Genomic DNA, 20,006 nt, shown 5'->3' with positions numbered 1-20,006 from the left:
TACTCCGCTCCAAAAAGACCCTCCTCACCCTTGGGGTGCCGTGCGCCCACACGTAGCTCATGATGCTACTCGTCACCTTTTTGAAGAAGGCCCTAGGGAGGAAGATGGGCAAGCACTGAAATAAAAACAAGAACCTTGGGAGGACCGTCATTTTGATTGACTGCACCCTCCCCGCCAGCGACAGCGGTACCATGTCCCACCTCTTAAATTCCTCCTCCATCTGTTCCACCAGCCTGGAAAAGTTCAACTTGTGGAGGGTCCCCCAGTTCCTTGCCACCTGCACCCCTAAATACCTAAAGCTCTTTCCTGCTCGCTTGAAGGGGAGTCTCCCAATACCCTCTCCCTGGTCCCCCGGGTGTATCACAAAAACCTCGCTTTTGCCCAAATTTAGTTTGTACCCCGAAAAGTCCCCAAACTCTGCTAATAGTTCCATTATCTCCGGCATTCCCCCTTCTGGGTCTGCCACGTACAGCAGTAGATCATCCGCATACAGCGATACTCGATGTTCCTCCCCTCCCCTAGTCAGTCCTCTCCACCCCCCTGAACCCCTCAGTGCCATCGCCAACGGTTCAATCGCCAGTGCGAAAAGTAGGGGGGATAGGGGACATCCCTGCCTGGTCCCTCGGTGGAGCCCGAAATACTCCGACCTCCTCCCGTTTGTCACTACACTCGCCGTCGGGGCCGAGTAGAGCAACTTCACCCACTTAATGAACCCTTCCCCAAACCCAAACCGTTCCAACGTCTCCCACAGGTACTCCCACTCCACCCTATCGAATGCCTTCTCCGCGTCCAGCGCTACCACTATCTCAGCCTCCCCCTCCACTGCCGGCATCATAATTACATTCAGCAATCTCCGCACGTTCGTGTTGAGCTGCCGCCCCTTCACGAACCCCGTCTGGTCCTCATGGATTACCCCTGGCACACAATCCTCTATTCTAGCTGCCAGGATCTTTGCCAGCAACTTGGCATCCACGTTCAGAAGAGAGATAGGCCTGTAGGACCCGCACTGCACGGGGTCTTTATCCCGCTTCAATATCAGGGAGATCAGAGCCTGCGACATTGTCGGGGGCAGAACCCCCCCCCCTCTCGCGCCTCATTAAAGGCTCGTACCAGTACCAGTCCCACCAAGTCCACATTTTTCTTGTAGAATTCCACCGGGAACCCATCTGGCCCCGGCGCCTTCCCCGCTTGCATCTGACCTATTCCCTTGACTAGCTCCTCTAGCCCTATTGGCGCCCCCAGCCCTTCTACCAGCCCCTCCTGGACCCTTGGGAACCTCAATTTGTTTAGGAAGTCCTCCATTCCCCCTCTCCTCGTCGGCGGCTCAGACCGATACAACTCCTTGTAAAAATCCCTGAAGGCCCCATTCACTTCTTGCCCCTTCTGCACTACCTTCCCGCCCCTCTCCTTCACTCCCCCAATCTCCCTAGCCGCATCTCGTTTGCGAAGCTGGTGTGCCAGCATCCTGCTCGCCTTTTCCCCATACTCATAGACCGCGCCCTGTGCCCTTCTCCACTGCGTCTCTGCCTTCCTGGTGGTCAGCAGGTCGAACTTGACCTGCAGGCTGCGCCGTTCTCCCAGCAGCCCCTCCTCTGGTGCCTCCGCATATCTCCTATCCACTTCCAATAGCTCCCCCACCAGCCTCTCCCTCTCCTGCCTCTCCTTTCTTTCTCTGTGTGCCCTTATGGAGATCAGCTCTCCCCTGATCACTGCCTTCAGGGCCTCCCAGACCATCCCCACCTGCACCTCACCCGTGTCATTCAAGTCCAGATAGCTCTCAATGCTCTTCCGGACCCTTTTACACACCTCGTCGTCCGCTAACAGCCCCACATCCAGCCGCCACAGCGGGCGCTGGTCCCGCGCCTCCCCCATTTCCACATCCACCCAATGTGGTGCATGATCAGAGATCGCAATGGCCGAGTACTCAGCTTCCCGTACCCTCGGGATCAGCCCCCTGCTCAACACGAAGAAATCGATTCTGGAGTACACTCTATGGACGTGGGAGAAAAAGGAATACTCCCTCGCCCTCGGCCTACCAAACCTCCATGGGTCTACTCCTCCCATCTGCTCCATGTATCCCCTCAGCACTTCTGCCGCTGCCGGCCTCCTATTGGTCCTTGAGCTCGATCTGTCTAGCCCGGGGTCCAGCACTGTGTTAAAGTCCCCCCCCATGATCAAGCCCCCTGCCTCCAGTCCCGGAATGAGGCCCAATAGGCGCCTCATAAAACCCGCGTCATCCCAGTTCGGGGCATATACGTTGACCATCACCACTTTCTCCCCCCTGCAGCTTACCCTTCACCATCACATACCTACCCTCCTTATCCGCCACCACCTCCTCCGCCACGAACGACACCCTCTTCCCACCAGAATCGCCACCCCCCGGTTCTTTGCGTCCAATCCAGAGTGGAACACCTGTCCCACCCACCCCCTTCTCAGGCGAACCTGGTCCACTACCTTCAAATGGGTCTCCTGTAACATTGCTACATCAGCCTTCAGTCCCTTCAGGTGTGAGAATACCCTTGATCTCTTGACCGGCCCATTCAGCCCCCTCACGTTCCAAGTGATCAGCCGGGTCGCGGGACGACCCGCCCCCTTCCCCTGCCGATTAGCCATGTCCTGTTCCCTGCTCGCCCCGGGTCGACCCTACCCTACTGACCCGCTCCCCATGGCGATGGCCCCCTCCCCCCACCTCTCCAGTCCTCCACTTCCCGTTTCTGGTCTTTCCAGCTTGCACCAGATTGTTGAGTACTCTGATTGTACAGATGACAATTCTCATGGAGGGCTTCTGTGCATCCCTCCCCCCTTATGGGGTCAGCCATACTTACCACATGGACGTGCCCCTGCATGTCAGGGGCTGGTTTAGCTCACAAGGCTAAATCGCTGGCTTATAAAGCAGACCAAGCAGGCCAGCAGCACGGTTCGATTCCCGTACCAGCCTCCCCGGACAGGCGCCGGAATGTGGCGACTAGGGGCTTTTCACAGTAACTTCATTGAAGCCTACTCGTGACAATAAGCGATTTTCATTTCATTTCATTTTCATTTCATTTCATGTCAGGGTCTCCCTTTGTTTAAGGGCCAAGATGGCCACTGTTGTCTTCTTTGTTCCAGCCGTCCCCATGTGCAACTTGTGGTAACCAGTAACCCTGCCACCCCCACCCCTCTCCCCACCTAATCCCAGACTTTCCCCCCCCCACCTGAGCCCCTCTGCCCCTGCCATTCCCTCTTCTCGCTCCCTGTACCGCTGTTGCCTCCCCCTACCACCTCTTTTCTCCACCCCTCCTTCCCCCGGTTTGTGTTTTGTTTCCCCCCCTTCTGCCAGGTGCACCCTCCCTTTCAGGAGCTGTGTCCACTATTGTTATCTTTCCAGCCCTTCATCTGGATGAACTGGTTTTCATCCTGTGGCGTGTTGAAATAATGTTCCTTTGTGTCATATGTTAGCCAAAGTCTCGCTGTGTACAACATTCCCAACCTCATCCTGTTTTTGAATAAAGCCGCCTTGGCTCTATTAAACTCAGCCTAGCTATTGCCCAGGTCGGCCCCAATATCCTAATAGATGTAGATCATATATTCCTCCCATCTGCAGGACCATGGGCTTATCGCACGTTTAGGGATCCCTTATTCATCCTAGAATTTATGAAGCTTTGCTATGATCACCTGCGGTGGTTTTCCGACTTTGGGCCTTTGCCAGAGCGACGTGCTGGCCCGGTCTATCACTGGGGGAGTGCAGAGGCTTTCTTCCCCGACCAGCTTTCCGAGCATTTGTGCAGCGTACTCCATTAGGGTTCTGCCCTCCGTGCCCTCAAGTGGCTCGACAATCCTTACATTCTGTCAGCGAGATCCGTTCTCCAGATCCTGCACCTTCCGCTCGCGTGTTCCCTGGGTTGTTACCAAACTTGTAACAGCTGTCTCGAGCACATTGATTCGATCGCTCTGGTCAATGAACGTTCTCTCCAGGTCCTGCACCATCGCCCCCTGAGTCTTCAGTCTCTGCTTCACCTTCTCCAGCCCCTCTTTGAGGTCCAGTCCTCCTTAATGGAGTTCTGTGTTTTTGGAGCTATTTGATTGGAGCTCCATCCACTGTTCCCTCAGTGAATGGGTCAGAGTTCGCAATGGTGAAGCCGCTTGGTCCACCATTCTCTGCTCCACCTCGCTCCACATGTCCGAGTCTGGGTCTTCTTCTCAGGGCTCTTACTTTAGCTGTTTTTCCAGACCCTGGCCAATTTGCAGGCATCTCCTCGGTTTGCTGTTTGTTTCGGGTGAGCGTGGGATTTTTTTTGTTATTTTGGAGTCTGATTTACGAGCTAAAATGGTCCAAGTTGAATCTCCCAAGGGAGAGCCACCTTTAGTGCGACTACTCAGCAAATCGCCAACACCGGAAGTCTCAAGTATTTGTATTCATAGCTCCACATCAAAGCCTTTATAACCACTTGGAGTTGTCAATCAAACTGTAAATTTATGGGCTCTCCACTGTGATAACAGTAGGATGTGGGATCAGTCATATAGCATTAACTGTTAAATGATAACCCCCAGATTTATGTCAAGACACAATGAAATTGCAAACAGCCATAGCAGGCTTTTTAAAAATTCAAGGGCTTGGGATTTAAATGTCTTGACAGTCCCAATGAGCTTATCTACTTATTAGGAATTTTCATGTGCACTTTTAACAACCACAAAAGGGCAGCTTACCGATCAAAACAGGGAGCCCGACCGCTCCAAATAAGGTGACCGACCACTCAAATTTACTCAAGCACCATTAGGCCTTTTACTCAAATGTCTAAAGCCCGCAAGCCATGCTCTACACATCCACCTGCAGAAATTGCACCTGTTTTAAGGCAGCTTCACGTCTACATGCCCAAAATGCAACCTGCCCCCATTACCCCACTCTCATCCATCCCCAGTGAAAATGGTGGGTGTTGGGTTCAGTGCTTGGTTCCAAAATTACAGCCCAGGTGCCTCAATATCAACAAAACTAAGGAGCTGGTTATTGATTTCAAGGAGCGAAGTATCGTACACACCCCTATCTGCCTGTCAATGGTGCTGAGATGGAGATGGCGGACAGCTTCAAATTCCTAGGTGTGCACATCATCAACAATCTGTCCTGGTCCACCCACATCGACGCTACAACCAAGAAAGCACAACAACGCCTATACTTTCTCAGGACACTAAGGAAATTTGTCATATCCACATTGACACTTACCGATTTTTACAGATGTACCATAGAAAGCATTACAGCTTGGCTTGGCAATTACTGGTACCAAGACCGTAAGAAACCACAGAGTCGTGAACACAGCCCAGTCGTTACGCGAACCGCCCTCCCATCCATTGACTCTGTCTACATCTCCCACTTCCTTGGGAAAGCGGGCAGCATAATCAAAGACCCCGCTCACCCGGATAATTCTCTCTTCTATCGGGCAGGAGGTACAAAAGTCTGAGAACATGCACGAACATATTCAAAAGCAGCTATTTCCCCGCTGTTACCAGACTCCTGAATGACCTCTTACGGACTGAACTGATCTCTCCATGCATCTTCCCGACTGAGTAGCACTACACTCCATATGCTTCACCCCATGTCTATGTCTATAGAACGATACAGTGCAGTATGGGCCCTTCGGCCCTCGATGTTGCACCGACATGGAAAAAATACTAAAGGCCATCTAACCTACACTATGCCATTATCATTCATATGCTTATCCAATAAACTTTTAAATGCCCTCAATGTTGGCGAGTTCACTACTGTTGCAGGTAGGGCATTCCACGGCCTCATCACTCTTTGCGTAAAAAACCCACCTCTGACCTCTGTCCTATATCTATTACCCCTCAATTTAAGGCTATGTCCCCTCGTGCTAGCCACCTCCATCCGCGGGAGAAGGCTCTCGCTGTCCACCCTATCTAACCGTCCGATCATTTTGTATGCCTCTATTAAGTCACCCCTTAACCTTCTTCTCTCTAACAAAAACAACCTCAAGTCCATCAGCCTTTCCTCATAAGATTTTCCCTCCATACCAGGCAACATCCTGGTAAATCTCCTCTGCACCCGTTCCAAAGCTTCCACGTCCTTCCTATAATGAGGCGACCAGAACTGTACGCAATACTCCAAATGCGGCCGTACTAGAGTTTTGTACAACTGCAACATGACCTCATGGCTCCGGAACTCAATCCCTCTACCAATAAAGGCCAACACACCATAGGCCTTCTTCACAACCCTATCAACCTGGGTGGCAACTTTCAGGGATCTGTGTACATGGACACCGAGATCCCTCTGCTCATCTACACTACCAAGAATTTTACCATTAGCCAAATATTCCGCATTCCTGTTATTCTTTCCAAAGTGAATCACCTCACACTTCTCCACATTAAACTCCATTTGCCACCTCTCAGCCCAGCTCTGCAGCTTATCTATGTCCCTCTGTAACCTGCAACATCCTTCCGCACTGTCTACAACTCCACCGACTTTAGTGTCGTCTGCAAATTTACTCACCCATCCTTCTGCACCCTCCTCTAGGTCATTTATAAAAATGACAAACAGCAACGGCCCCAGAACAGATCCTTGTGGTACCCACTCGTAACTGAACTCCATTCTGAACATTTCCCATCAACTACCACTCTGTCTTCTTTCAACTAGCCAATTTCTGATCCACATCTCTAAATCACCCTCAATTCCCAGCATCCGTATGTTCTGCAATAGCCGACCGTGGGGAACCTTATCAAACGCTTTACTGAAATCCATATACACCACATCAACTGCTCTACCCTTGTCTACTTGTTCAGTCACCTTCTCAAAGAACTCGATAAGGTTTGTGAGGCATGACCTACCCTTCACAAAACCATGCTGACTATCCCTAATCATATTATTCCTATCTAGATGATTATAAATCATATCTTTTATAATCCTCTCCAAGACTTTACCCACCACAGACGTTAGGCTCACCGGCCTATAGTTACTGGGGTTATCTCTACTCCCCTTCTTGAACAAAGGGACCACATTTGCTATCCTCCAGTCCTCTGGCACTATTCCTGTAGCCAATGATGACCTAAAAATCAAAGCCAAAGGCTCAGCAATCTCTTCCCTGGCTTCCCAGAGAATCCTAGGATAAATCCCATCAGGCCCCGGGGACTTATCTATTTTCACCTTGTCCAGAATTGCCAACACTTCTTCCCTACGCACCTCAATGCCATCTATTCCAATAGCCTGGGTCTCAGCATTCTCCTCCACAATATTATCTTTTTCCTGAGTGAATACTGACGAAAAGTATTCATTTAGTATCTCGCTTATAAGACCATAAGACATAGGAGTGGAAGTAAGGCCATTCGGCCCATCGAGTCCACTCCACCATTCAATCATGGTTGATTTCAACTCCATTTACCCGCTCTCTCCCCATAGCCCTTAATTCCTCGAGAAATCAAGAATTTATCAATTTCTGTCTTAAAGACACTCAATGTCCCGGCCTCCACCGCCCTCTGTGGCAATGAATTCCACAGACCTACCACTCTCTGGCTGAAGAAATTTCTCCTCATCTCTGTTCTAAAGTGACTCCCTTTTATTCTAAGGCTGTGCCCCCGCGTCCTAGTCTCCCCTGCTAATGGAAACAACTTCCCTACGTCCATCCTATCCAAGCCATTCATTATCTTGTACGTTTCTATTAGATCTCCCCTCAACCTCCTAAACTCCAATGAATATAATCCCACGATCCTCAGACGTTCATCGTATGTTAGGCCTACCATTCCTGGGATCATCCGTGTGAATCTCCGCTGGACCCGCTCCAGTGCCAGTATGTCCTTCCTGAGGTATGGGGCCCAAAATTGCTCACAGTATTCTAAATGGGGCCTAACTAGTGCTTTATAAAGCCTCAGAAGTACATCCCTGCTTTTATATTCCAAGCCTCTTGAGATAAATGACAACATTACATTTGCTTTCTTAATTACGGACTCAACCTGCATGTTTACCTTTAGAGAATCCTAGACTAGGACTCCCAAGTCCCTTTGCACTTTAGCATTATGAATTTTGTCACCGTTTAGAAAATAGTCCATGCCTCTATTCTTTTTTCCAAAGTGCAAGACCTCGCACTTGCCCACGTTGAATTTCATCAGCCACTTCTTGGACCATTCTCCTAAACTGTCTAAATCTTTCTGCAGCCTCCCCACCTCCTCAATACTACCTGCCCCTCCACCTATCTTTGTATCATCGGCAAACTTGGCCTGAATGCCCCCAGTCCCGTCATCTAGATCGTTAATATATAAAGAGAACAGCTGTGACCCCAACACTGAACCCTGCGGGACACCACTTGTCACCGGTTGCCATTCCGAAAAAGAACCTTTTATCCCAACTCTCTGCCTTCTGTCTGACAGCCAATCGTCAATCCATGTTAGTACCTTGCCTCGAATACCATGGGCCCTTATTTTACTCAGCAGTCTCCCGTGAGGCACCTTGTCAAAGGCCTTTTGGAAGTCAAGATAGATAACATCCATTGGCTCTCCTTGGTCTAACCTATTTGTTATCTCTTCAAAGAACTCTAACAGGTTTGTCAGGCACGACCTCCCTTTACTAAATCCATGCTGACTTGTCGTAATCCGACCCTGCACTTCCAAGAATTTAGAAATCTCATCCTTAACGATGGATTCTAGAATTTTGCCAACAACCGAGGTTAGGCTAATTGGCCTATAATTTTCCATCTTTTTTCTTGTTCCCTTCTTGAACAGGGGGGTTACAACAGCGATTTTCCAATCCTCTGGGACTTTCCCTGATTCCAGTGACTTTTGAAAGATCATAACTAACGCCTCCACTATTTCTTCAGCTATCTCCTTTAGAACTCTAGGATGTAGCCCATCTGGGCCCGGAGATTTATCAATTTCAGACCTTTTAGTTTCTCTAGCACCTTCTCCTTTGTGATGGCAACCATATTCAACTCTGCCCCCTGACTTTCCTGAATTGTTGGGATATTACTCATGTCTTCTACTGTGAAGACTGACGCAAAGTACTTATTAAGTTCCTCAGCTATTTCCTTGTCTCCCATCACTAGATTACCAGCGTCATTTTGGAGCGGCCCAATGTCTACTTTTGCCTCCCGTTTGTTTTTAATGTATTAAAGAAACTTTTACTATCATTCCTAATGTTACTGGCTAGCCTACCTTCATATTTGATCCTCTCCTTCCTTATTTCTCTCTTTGTTATCCTCTGTTTGTTTTTGTAGCCTTCCCAATCTTCTGACTTCCCACTACTCTTTGCCACATTATAGGCTCTCTCTTTTGCCTTGATGCATTCCCTGACTTCCTTTGTCAGCCATGGCTGCCTAATCCTCCCTCTGATAACCTTTCTTTTCTTTGGGATGAACCTCTGCACTGTGTCCTCAATTACTCCCAGAAACTCCTGCCATTGCTGTTCTACTGTCTTTCCCACTAGGCTCTGCTTCCAGTCGATTTTCGTCAGTTTCTCCCTCATGCGCCTGTAATTACCTTTATTTAACTGTAAAACCTTTACATCTGATTCTACCTTCTTTCTTTCAAATTGCAGACTGAATTCTACCATATTATGATCACTGCTTCCTAAGTGTTCCCTTACGTTAAGATCTTTTATCAATTCTGGCTCATTACATAACACTAAGTCCAGAATAGCCTGTTCCCTCGTGGGCTCCATCACAGGCTGTTCCAAAAAGCCATCCTGTAAACATTCAATGAATTCCCTTTCTTTGGGTCTACTGGCAACATTATTTACCCAGTCCACCTGCATATTGAAGTCCCCCATGATCACTGTGACCTTGCCTTTCTGACATGCCCTTTCTATTTCGTGGTGCATTTTGTGCCCCTGGTCCTGACCACTGTCAGGAGGCCTGTACATAACTCCCATTATGGTTTTTTTGCCTTTGTGGTTCCTCAACTCTACCCACACAGACTCCACATCGTCTGACCCTATGTCGGTTAGTGCTATTGATTTAATTTCATTTCTAATTAACAAGGCAACCCCACCCCCTCTACCAACCTCTCTGTCTTTTCGATAGGTTGTAAATCCCTGGATGTTTAACTGCCAGTCCTGAACCCCCTGCAACCACGTCTCTGTGATGCCTACCACATCATACCTGCCAGTCACAATCTGGGCCACAAGCTCATCTACCTTGTTCCGTACACTGCGGGCATTTAAATATAGCACCTTTAATTCCCTATTGACTGTCCCTTTTTGTTTTCTTAGTGTGGTGGACCTTGGTTTACTGAGCCTTTCCATACACTGTGTCATATTTGTGAGATGGGGACTATCCACACACAACTTCCCACCACTGTCCTTGACTGGCCCTACTCTTACCCTAGTCATTCTTTTATTCCTGACATACCTATAGAAAGCTTTTGGGTTTTCCTTGATTCTACCTGCCAAAGACTTCTCATGTCCCCTCCTTGCTCGTCTTAGCTCTCTCTTTAGATCCTTCCTTGCAACTATCAAGCGCCCCAACTGAAACTTCACGCCTCATCTTCACATAGGCCTCCTTCTTCCTCTATGTATCTACATAGTGTATTTCTTGTATGTCCTATGTTTTTCATGTATGGAACAATCTGTCTGGACTGGACGCCGAACACTACTTTTCACTGCACTGACAATAAATCCAAATCTTGGCCTAGTAGAAGACCGCTATCATCACCAGGAAACTTTGGCCCAAATGATTTTTTGGGGGAAAGCTGTATTCTATAAATCACTATTCTATAAAATCACTGCTCTAGAGACCACAAACATGGTACAGGTCTCAATAGTAAGACTGCTTACCTGTAAGTAGGTTTTGGGGACCAAACCTTTTTTTCCATGAGCATTTTCTCCAAGCCACCAACCATCAAACCTTTTATTAAGAATTCTTAAAACTTCACCTTTCTGCACCATTAAAAAAAAGAAAAAATAATAAATTGAATTATATAATGAGAAATTAATTTGGGTGGTAATTTAAATTGCATTAGTGTTATTTCATTTGATTGAAGTTGTTTTACTGTATCTGCAGAGATAACATTCCATGAGTGTCCCATTTTAAGACTTGCTTGAACTTCTTTCGATTCAATATTGGATGTGTTAATGATTTTCAAATTTAGTGCAAGACTCTTTAAATAAATGGTCAAAGTTGAAAGTGAAGTCACTTTCTTGTCCCCATTTCCTGTAGTCTTCCGCTTCATTTTCCTCCATTTTAGAACATCTTTTCTTTCCTATTTCATAACTTGACATACTTTCATATCCCTTCACATCCTTTTGGGTTTTTTAAAGTCTTTTAGTTGGCTCACCAAAATGGTCTTTGTTTCGATAATTTCATTAGACCGTTACTGAACACAGTGAAGACATTGTACATTTGGGAACAGACATCTAATCAGAACTCTTGACAACAGGGGCTGGACTTTTGGCACAAGGTGGGTAACAGAAGCCAGGTCTGTTTCTGTGCCGAATTTTGGTTACTGAGGCAGGATGCTCGAGTCAAAATATTTCCCAACTAATTGCACACGTCTCAGTAACATAGACACAATTTTTGTTCTAGAGTTTGGGGTGGGGGGGATGGATGTGGGTGCGGGATGGAGTTGGGCCCACCAACCCTGGAAGCAGAGCATTGGTGGCATGGGGACAGGCAAGTGTTAAGACGGGCTGGTTGGAAGGCCCACCTCGGTTCTCAGACGAGGTGGATAAAACACAAAATTCTACCTTGACCATGCGTCCAATGATGGTCTCCTCTTTCAATTGCTGACAGCTGAATCTGCAGACACCAAAGGCATCTTCAACCTTGTGAGACACCATGTGGTACAGGCAGAAAACTTTTTCTTACGACAATAGAAGATGAGAGGAAAAGATTGCTGTAATGGAAACTCTTACCAAATTAAAAAAAAATTAATTTAGTGTACCGAATTCATTTTTTCCAATTAAGGGGCAATTTAGTGTGGCCAATCCACCTAGCCTGCACATCTTTAGGTTGTGGGGGTGAAACCCACGCAAACACTGGGAGAATGTGGAAACTCCACACGGACAGTGACCCAGAGCCGGGATCAAATATGGGACCTCGGCGCCATGAGGCTGCAGGGCTAACCCACTGTGCCACCATGCTGACCCTTATTCTTACCAAGTTAAAACCCAGGCACACAGAGGTTCAGACTGACAGATGTATGCTGGAGGAATTAGTGCTGCAGATAGTCAGGTGTAAAAACACCATGGTTCCTCAGAGGAACTGGGAGACCCTCAAGGACTGTGATTATTGGCAGCAATGATCTCAGGCCAAAGACATTGCTGAAAGAGTTCCTCAGGGCTGTGTCAAAGCGCTAGTCATCTTCAGTTGCTTCAAAGACCTTTCCGCTATCAGTAGGTCAGAAGTGCTTGGTTTGCTAATGATTACAGTGTTCAGACCAATTTGGAACTCCTTTGATAGTGCAGCAGTCCATTCATGCATGAAGCAAGGCCGGAACATTGTGCTAATAATTGGTTCGTAACATTCACACCATACAAGTGCCAGATAATGACCATCTCCAACAAGAGGGAATCTGACCACTCTCCCTTTGACACTCAACATCATTTCTATCACTAAATCCCCTACCGTCAACATTCCAGGGGCTACCATTGACCATAACTTTAATTGGACTAGCCACATAAACACTGTGGATACAAGAGCAGGTCACAAGCTGAAAATTCTGGGGAGAGTAACTCACTTCTTGACTCTCCATAGAAGAGTCAAAGAAAAGCTTTGGCAAAGAGTTATCCAGAGTTGAAAGGTTAGCTCCCTTCTCTCTCCACAGATGCTGTCAGACCTGCTCAGATTGTCCAGTATTTTCCGTTTTTGTTTCAAATTCCAGCATCCACAGTAATTTGTTTTAATCTCCAAATAGGCAAGTGATGGAATATTCTCCACTGTTTCATTATCATACTTAAAGTTTCAACTAGCCTCTTTGGATTAGATTGCAAAGTCTGGCCTTAGTTAAAGTGGGAAATGAGCAGGTTGGACCTGGATTTTGAGTCGCAAAACAGATTTTTGACACTCTAACTACCCATTCCACCTCCAACCTCCTCCCCACTCACCTTCAATCCAAATAGGCCCTTTTTTTAGGATAAAGTTCAGCTAACTGTAACTAACCGTTCTGTTTCAGGTATTGCGGAACACATTAAATTTATCCCTCAGTGCTGCCTGCAGCAAACTTTTGAATTATCACAGTTGCTAAAGTTCATTTTAATTCTTTAGAACCAGTTAATTAGTAAAACACATGACCGAGTCTCTGGAGGCTGTGTTGTTCCTTGTGTCTTAATAAAGCTCATAGTCTCAAAGTTGGAGAAGATGCTTTATTGTGAATTTGTTCTGTCTTCAGAGCTTAACTTATAGCTACCTCAATGCTGCCTGCCTGCCCTGCTGCCAAGTCCCCCTTCGGTGAAGTGTCCTCACTTCCTGTCCCTCTGTATTTATAGCTCTCCCATGCTCCTTCTAGTGCTTGCTCAGTTGTATTGCATCTACACTGATACACAATCACCACAGAGGCAAGGCTCTTTAACTGTCCGTCCATCTCATGTGGAGGCGTAATGACACTTTTAAGATTTGTATCATGGTCATTTTCAGTTCAACAGTCCTTTTTATTAACTGTGGGATTCTTTACTGAATAGGGACAGGCAGCTCCAACCAATAAGGTTTTCCCATGTTTTACAATACCGACAAATAAATACAAGTCATACAATACTGCACTATTTTAATGAAATTGGGTTACCTTAAACGCCAGATCACTTTCCTCCTGAGCTACAAAGCCACTGATTGTAATGAACAGTTGAATATTATCTTGTTCATCAGATTCTTCCCCATCATCCTCATCATCGTCCTCATTCTCTTCTTCATCACCATCTTTAACACTTCCCATTTTTCCCTGTTTCACAACATTAGTCTGGCTCTGTGTCGTCCTAGCAAAAATAAATTACAATAGTTATTTCTAAATTAATAAAGCTATTAGCATTATAACAGTAATGACTCTCTTGTATTAGTTATTAGTAGACGTACACAACCACAAATCAGGCTCCAGGGCAGCAAGCTGGTGCAGTGGCTAGCACTACGGCCTCACGGCACCGAGGTCCCTTGTTCGATCCCGGCTCTGGGTCACTGTGTGTGGAGTTTGCACATTCACCCAATGTTTGCGTGGGTTTCGCCCCCACAACCCAAAAGATGTGCAAGGTAGGTGGCCGTGCTAAATTGCCCCTTAATTGATAAAAATGAATTGTGTATTCTAAATTTTAAAAAAAACAAATCAAGCTCCAATTCAAAACTTAGCCATAGCTTTATTGCGCATACCAATACATTATATAATTGTTGCTGATGCTTGAAAGCAGATCAATAATTGGTGCTTTTAAGTAAGCGATTTTACTAAGTGTTCCTGGAAAAATGCTTCTGCACGGACTCCTGGAGCCTATAGATCAATCTAAAATACTTGCCTAGTTATTTCATTCTTGATTTGGGTTTTGCTGCAAGTCTCAAGCAAACAGAGCCCATGGTTCAATAGTGCAAGAATATAACACATCTTAAATTATACCACCACATTCTGAGATGCAGAATTAATCTTTCCCCATCACTTTTTGAACTGCCCCTTTCCAGTTTTTCCACAAAATTCAAACACCAGTCTGCAGATCATCTTTGTGGTTCTTTTTTTTACTGCCCCCAGCACGCGATTGTGGCTCTGGTTTCTCAGTGTCAAGAATTATACAGACTGCCTCAATGTCTAAATCTTGTCACCAAATAAACCACAGAGGACCTGTGTCTAATTCCCGTCACCTGTTAAACCTGTGCAGCTCTCCGCAGGAGCAATTTAATACTACTTCTACTGCCCTTACTGTAACCCTGCAATTGTTTTTCCTGCAGGTACTTAATCAACTCCCTTTGAAAACCTCCACCAAATTCAGGCTGTACATTCCAATTTTCTTCAAAATGATAAAAAAATGAAATGAAAATCGCTTATTGTCACAAGTAGGCTTCAAATGAAGTTACTGTGAAAAGCCCCTAGTCGCCACATTCCCGTACCAACCTCCCAGAACAGGCGCCGGAATGTGGCGACTAGGGGCTTTTCACAGTATGGGTATATGGAGGGTGAAATTTAAGATGCAGTAAACTCTAAGCAGAGAAAGCAAGAGTTGAGATGGAGATCGAATTAGGTTTGCAGAACATGAAGTGACAAACAAACAAGAGCGTTATTGGAAAGGTGTTTACTCAATAGGCTGTAAGGATAGATTGCCCGTGCAAAGGGCCGAGGATGTCATCATGTGATTGAACTCAGTGACCTTATTCCAACTAGGAACAAACATGAATACGCAACAGTTTCCTCCTCCCCATTACATGAGAGGTTACTGCAATGAAACACAACATAAAATTTTATCAAAAATTTAATATGAACAATTAATAAACATAAGTTAATAAATTAGATGTTTCAGAGGACATTGATTTCTCTGTGGTAGTCGGCGAACCTCAGGCATCAGCTTCATTGTGTTGACTGCAACCTCTGGTGATTTGGATCAGTGTGGACAGAATTGCCTCAACCGGAGTGGATGTCATGTTCACAGGTTGACTCTGTGTTTGGGGTACTGTCTTCCACAGTTGTTTCTGGTGTTGTCAGGTTCTCAGGAATGTCTAGGTCTTCACTTGGTACAGTTTGTTGCAGATTCTTGGTTGACCCGGTCTCTGAAAACGAGTTCAAGTTGATCAGTGTATGTTCTCCAAACTCCATTATCCCGAGTTTAAACAGTGTAGGATACCTGTCCTGGCTGTGCTAAGGTGATGGCAGGTAACCACTTCTTCCAGGTGGTAAAGTTCCTTGCCAATACTTTGTGAAAAGCACGGTGTTTAACACTGTTCTGACTTTGCTGATTCCTCTCAATAATTTCTCTAGTCTTTGGCAGCTTCAGCAGATCAAACGCTGTGCGTATCTGACGTTTTACCATGAGTAATGCCAGCGAGCTTTGGGTTGTCAAATATGTTGTATTCCTGTATGTCGTCAGGTATTGGCTCAATTGTCTAGTCAATGATCCTTTCTCAGGAGTAACCTTTCAGCCAGCCCATTTGTAGCAGGATGATGAGAAGTGGATTGGTGTTGGATTCTGTTCTCCTTTAGATAATTTGTGAATTCTTATGAGATGAACTGTGGCTCCGGGCAGCACGGTGGCATAGTCTTTACAATGATGACTTCAGGCCATTTCGATTGTGCATCTACCGCAATGAAAAATATAGCCCTTCGAATGGTCCTTCATGATCAATATGGACTCTTGCCCGTTTAAGGGCAGCACGGCAGCACAGCGGTTAGCACAGTTGCTTCACAGCTTCAGGGTCCCAGGTTCGATTCCCGGCTGGGGTCACTGTCTGTGTGGAGTCTGCACATTCTTCCCGTGTGTGCGTGGGTTTCCTCCAGGTGCTCCAGTTTCCTCCCACAGGCCAAAGATATACAGGTTAGGTGGATTGGCCATGATAAATTGCCCAAAAAAGGTTAGGTGGGGTTACTGGGTTACGGGGATCGGGTGGAGCTGTGAGCTTGAGTAGGGTGCTCTTTTCAAGGGCCAGGGCAGACTCGATGGGCCAAATGGCCTCCTTCTGCGCTGTAAATTCTATGAAAATCTATGATTCTTACCCTTCTGGCCATTCCCATGGATTTAATGGCACTAGTGGTGGCAGGTTACAAATTTTTGCACAAGCTCAACACATGCTCGCTTTCTCCTATATTTCACTATCGAACCTTAACCACCAAAAATAGCTTCTGGCTGTTTCCTTCATCCTTACTATCCCACAATGACCTTCATGAATTTGGATTAGGGCATGTTTCCTTAACAGTGGCGGAATGATGACTCACTGCCCAGAGGAGACAACCAGCCTGTACAGATAGTTTGAGTCTACCAGTAACATTTGGTTACACTCCAGGTTTGCTCCTACTGTCGTGCCACAAAGTACCATGTTCATAACTTCTGACAGCAGTGGATTATTTCTGGTATAATTCTTAACTTGTCCTGCGGTTACAGAAGGGTTACTGACTTCTTCAACATGTATGCCACTTGAACTATTCACTGATGACTCGTTAGGTAAAGGTGATCTAGAGAGTCCTTCAGCATTTCCAAGATTTGACTGACAATATTTTATTGTGCACGCATGTTCTGACAACAGCAATGTCCATCTCTACATCCAGCTCTCTGCTAGACATGGAATACTGGTTGTGGCCCAAGTATCGACATCAGTGGTCGATGATCTGTTAGTCCACATGGGTATTGGCAAAAACATTTGATTCCAAAATGATGCCTAGACTTTCCTTCTCTATCTGTGCAGAGTTCATTTCCGCTTTGTTCAATGATCTTAATGCAAATCCATATTAGCTTCTCTTCATTGGGCATTGTGTGAGAAACCACTGTTCCCACCCCATAAGGTGATGCATTGCAATCCAGTTGCAATGGTAACTTTGGATCAAAGTGTGTCAGGACGTATGACTTAAGTAATGCCTCTTTAGTTTGTACGAAGGCCTTCTCACACAGATCCACTCATTTCCATTTCCTGTTTTCACACAATAAGTTGTGTAAAAGCTTGAGAATAGTTGTTAATTAGGAACAAACCTTCCATAATAGTTTAATAAGCACAAAAGCGATCAAAGATGATTTACGTTTTGAGGTGCAGGTGCCTCAGTTTTGGCTTCTGAAGACGATTTGTACAATCTCTTTGCATCTATAACATGCCCCAAGTATTCAATAGAAGATCTGAATAATTCACATTTATCCTTCCGTACTCTTAGTCCGTAATTTTCTAGTTTCTGGGCTGTAGCATCTAAACTTTGAAGATGCTCTTCTTTGTTCTTTCCAGTAATTTAAGATATCATCAAAGTCGCACTAGACTCCTAGTCCACTTAAAATTTGATCCAGCGCAGGGGGGAACATGATGCCAAATGGAAGTCTTTTGTATCTGAATAGCCCTTTGTGCGTCACAATTGTCAAATATTGTTGTGAATCAGGGTCCACATTTAACTGGAGACAAGCATGACTAACGTCAACTTTACTGAAATGCTGACCTCCAACCAACCCAGAAAATAAATAATCAATTAAAAGGCAGAGGGTGGCTGCTCTGCACACAGTGCCAGACTGACATCATGATATATGCGTGCTGAACCATCTTTCTTCATCACGGGTACCCTGGCTTTCAACCTTAATTTTTAGCTTAACGGAGATCTTTCATGCTTCCCAGCTCTCCACATGGCATGTTTCTTTAAAATCTTCAGTAGGACTTTGACATGAGATTAATCTCGGCCCAATTTAGCTGGATTCTTTCCAGCCAGGTTCTCCCCATTGTCGAGCTGGATAGTTACCCTAAACGACATGCAGGGAATAGTCTGCGATCTGTCCATTTAGCGGCATATTTACATCAATACGGCCCCTCAAATGGGACTACTTCACTGGTATATATTATCAGTATTAATCGCCTGTCGTAGTTTTTCTTGGTAAACAGTTTCTAGTACCAATGAAATGGCTACACCAGTGTCGCCCTCCGTTTTCAGTTGTCCATCTAGAAAAAGAGAGACCCAGTAACGGTATATTGCACCCGCAATGACCAGTACGTTCGATGACAGTTCAGCATCTGACTGTGACTCTGGTCCTTTTTCTCAACCTTTTTGTATCACGTGGATCTTTCCATTTGATAAACTTGGTTCTTGCTCTTTATTTTTCTTCTTTGGAACTCGCTGTTTCTTTCCACACCATAAACATTGGATATGCATCTTTTGACCGTAATTCTTGCATTTTGCATCTTTGCACCAACTGGCTGCTGCTGTGTGCTCAGTTTTTGCACATTAGTGGCAGTTTCGAAGCAGTGTCTGTGTTTGGGTCTCAGCTGATATTTTATGGATTTTGGTTTTCAAAATTACTATTGGGCTTCCTTAGCGGCTAATTCCATAGAGGCGCGCCTTCTAAAGCCTTCTTTAAGTTTAAGTTGCTTTCTGTTAACGGTCTTTTTCAGATACCTTCACTTGTTAACCCACACACTAGTCTGTTTCTAATGTCGTTCAAGACATTTCCAAATTCACAGTATTCAGCTAATTTTGTGAAGTTGTACGAATTAAGTAATAGCATGATGGGAAAATCGGTCAACTACTTGGTACAATGTAAGAAAGGCTGACTCCGCATAACCTAAAGCATGAATAAGATCAGAGAAGGTCAAGCTATTCCAAAATGCCTGACCTCTGTAAATTCTGATAAGGTTAACTCATCATGACCCAGGGCTGTATGAGTAAGACAAGATAAGGTCAGGGAAGAAGGAGTAACCAACCTTTTAATGTTCTATCAAAGGACAAGATCATTTAGATTTAGAACAGTACAGCACAGAACAGGCCCTTCGGCCCTCGATGTTGTGCTGAGCAATGATCACCCTACTCAAACCCACGTATCCACCCTATACCCGTAACCCAACACCCCCCCCCCCCCCCCCCCCCCCCCCCTAACCTTACTTTTTTTTTAGGACACTACGGGCAATTTAGCATGGCCAATCCACCTAACCCGCACATCTTTGGACTGTGGGAGGAAACCGGAGCACCCGGAGGAAACCCACGCACACACGGGGAGGATGTGCAGACTCTGCACAGACAGTGACCCAGCCGGGAATCGAACCTGGGACCCTGGAGCTGTGAAGCATTTATGCTAACCACCATGCTACCGTGCTGTCCATAATGGTATGAGTGATGAGACAAAGAGTCCTAGGAGGTCAGCAGGTTGTGCCATGTTTTAGGACATTGCTTATATTTCCACCTCTGATCGAATTCCTGACTAAGTTGTAGTCACACAATCTTGATAATGATAATGTATAAATATTGAACTGATTCTCTGTGTAAGCGCAGACTTGAGGAGGAATAAGCAGTGGGTACCAACTGCTCTCTGAACTCAAGTTGCAGCCAATACTGCATGCAGTCTTTTTGTAAATAAAGACTCCTTATTTTGTCAAAACTAACTTTGTTGAGTCTTTCTACCACAGTCCAGAAGCAGGAAAAATATTGACTTCTACAATTTCTTCTAAGTAGCTTTGAACCGTGTGAGAATA

General features: G+C 45.8%; 1 protein-coding gene across 3 annotated transcripts in view; it reads right to left on the bottom strand.

The window, feature by feature from the left end:
* Window positions 1-20,006, bottom strand: part of nphp1 (nephronophthisis 1) — a 191,797-nt gene that overhangs the window by 145,852 nt on the left and 25,939 nt on the right. For all 3 annotated transcript variants that reach the window (XM_038799127.1, XM_038799128.1, XM_038799126.1), the window contains exons 5-6: window positions 13,687-13,873; window positions 10,745-10,846 (exon numbers count right to left, since the gene is read on the bottom strand). In XM_038799127.1, the coding sequence (XP_038655055.1) occupies window positions 10,745-10,846; window positions 13,687-13,873 (289 nt within the window). The remainder of the gene's footprint in view (window positions 1-10,744; window positions 10,847-13,686; window positions 13,874-20,006) is intronic.

The sequence above is a fragment of the Scyliorhinus canicula genome, chromosome 6, assembly GCF_902713615.1.
Source record: "Scyliorhinus canicula chromosome 6, sScyCan1.1, whole genome shotgun sequence".
NCBI classification, from domain to species: Eukaryota; Metazoa; Chordata; class Chondrichthyes; order Carcharhiniformes; family Scyliorhinidae; genus Scyliorhinus; species Scyliorhinus canicula.
This window is presented reverse-complemented; position numbering and strand designations above follow the sequence as displayed.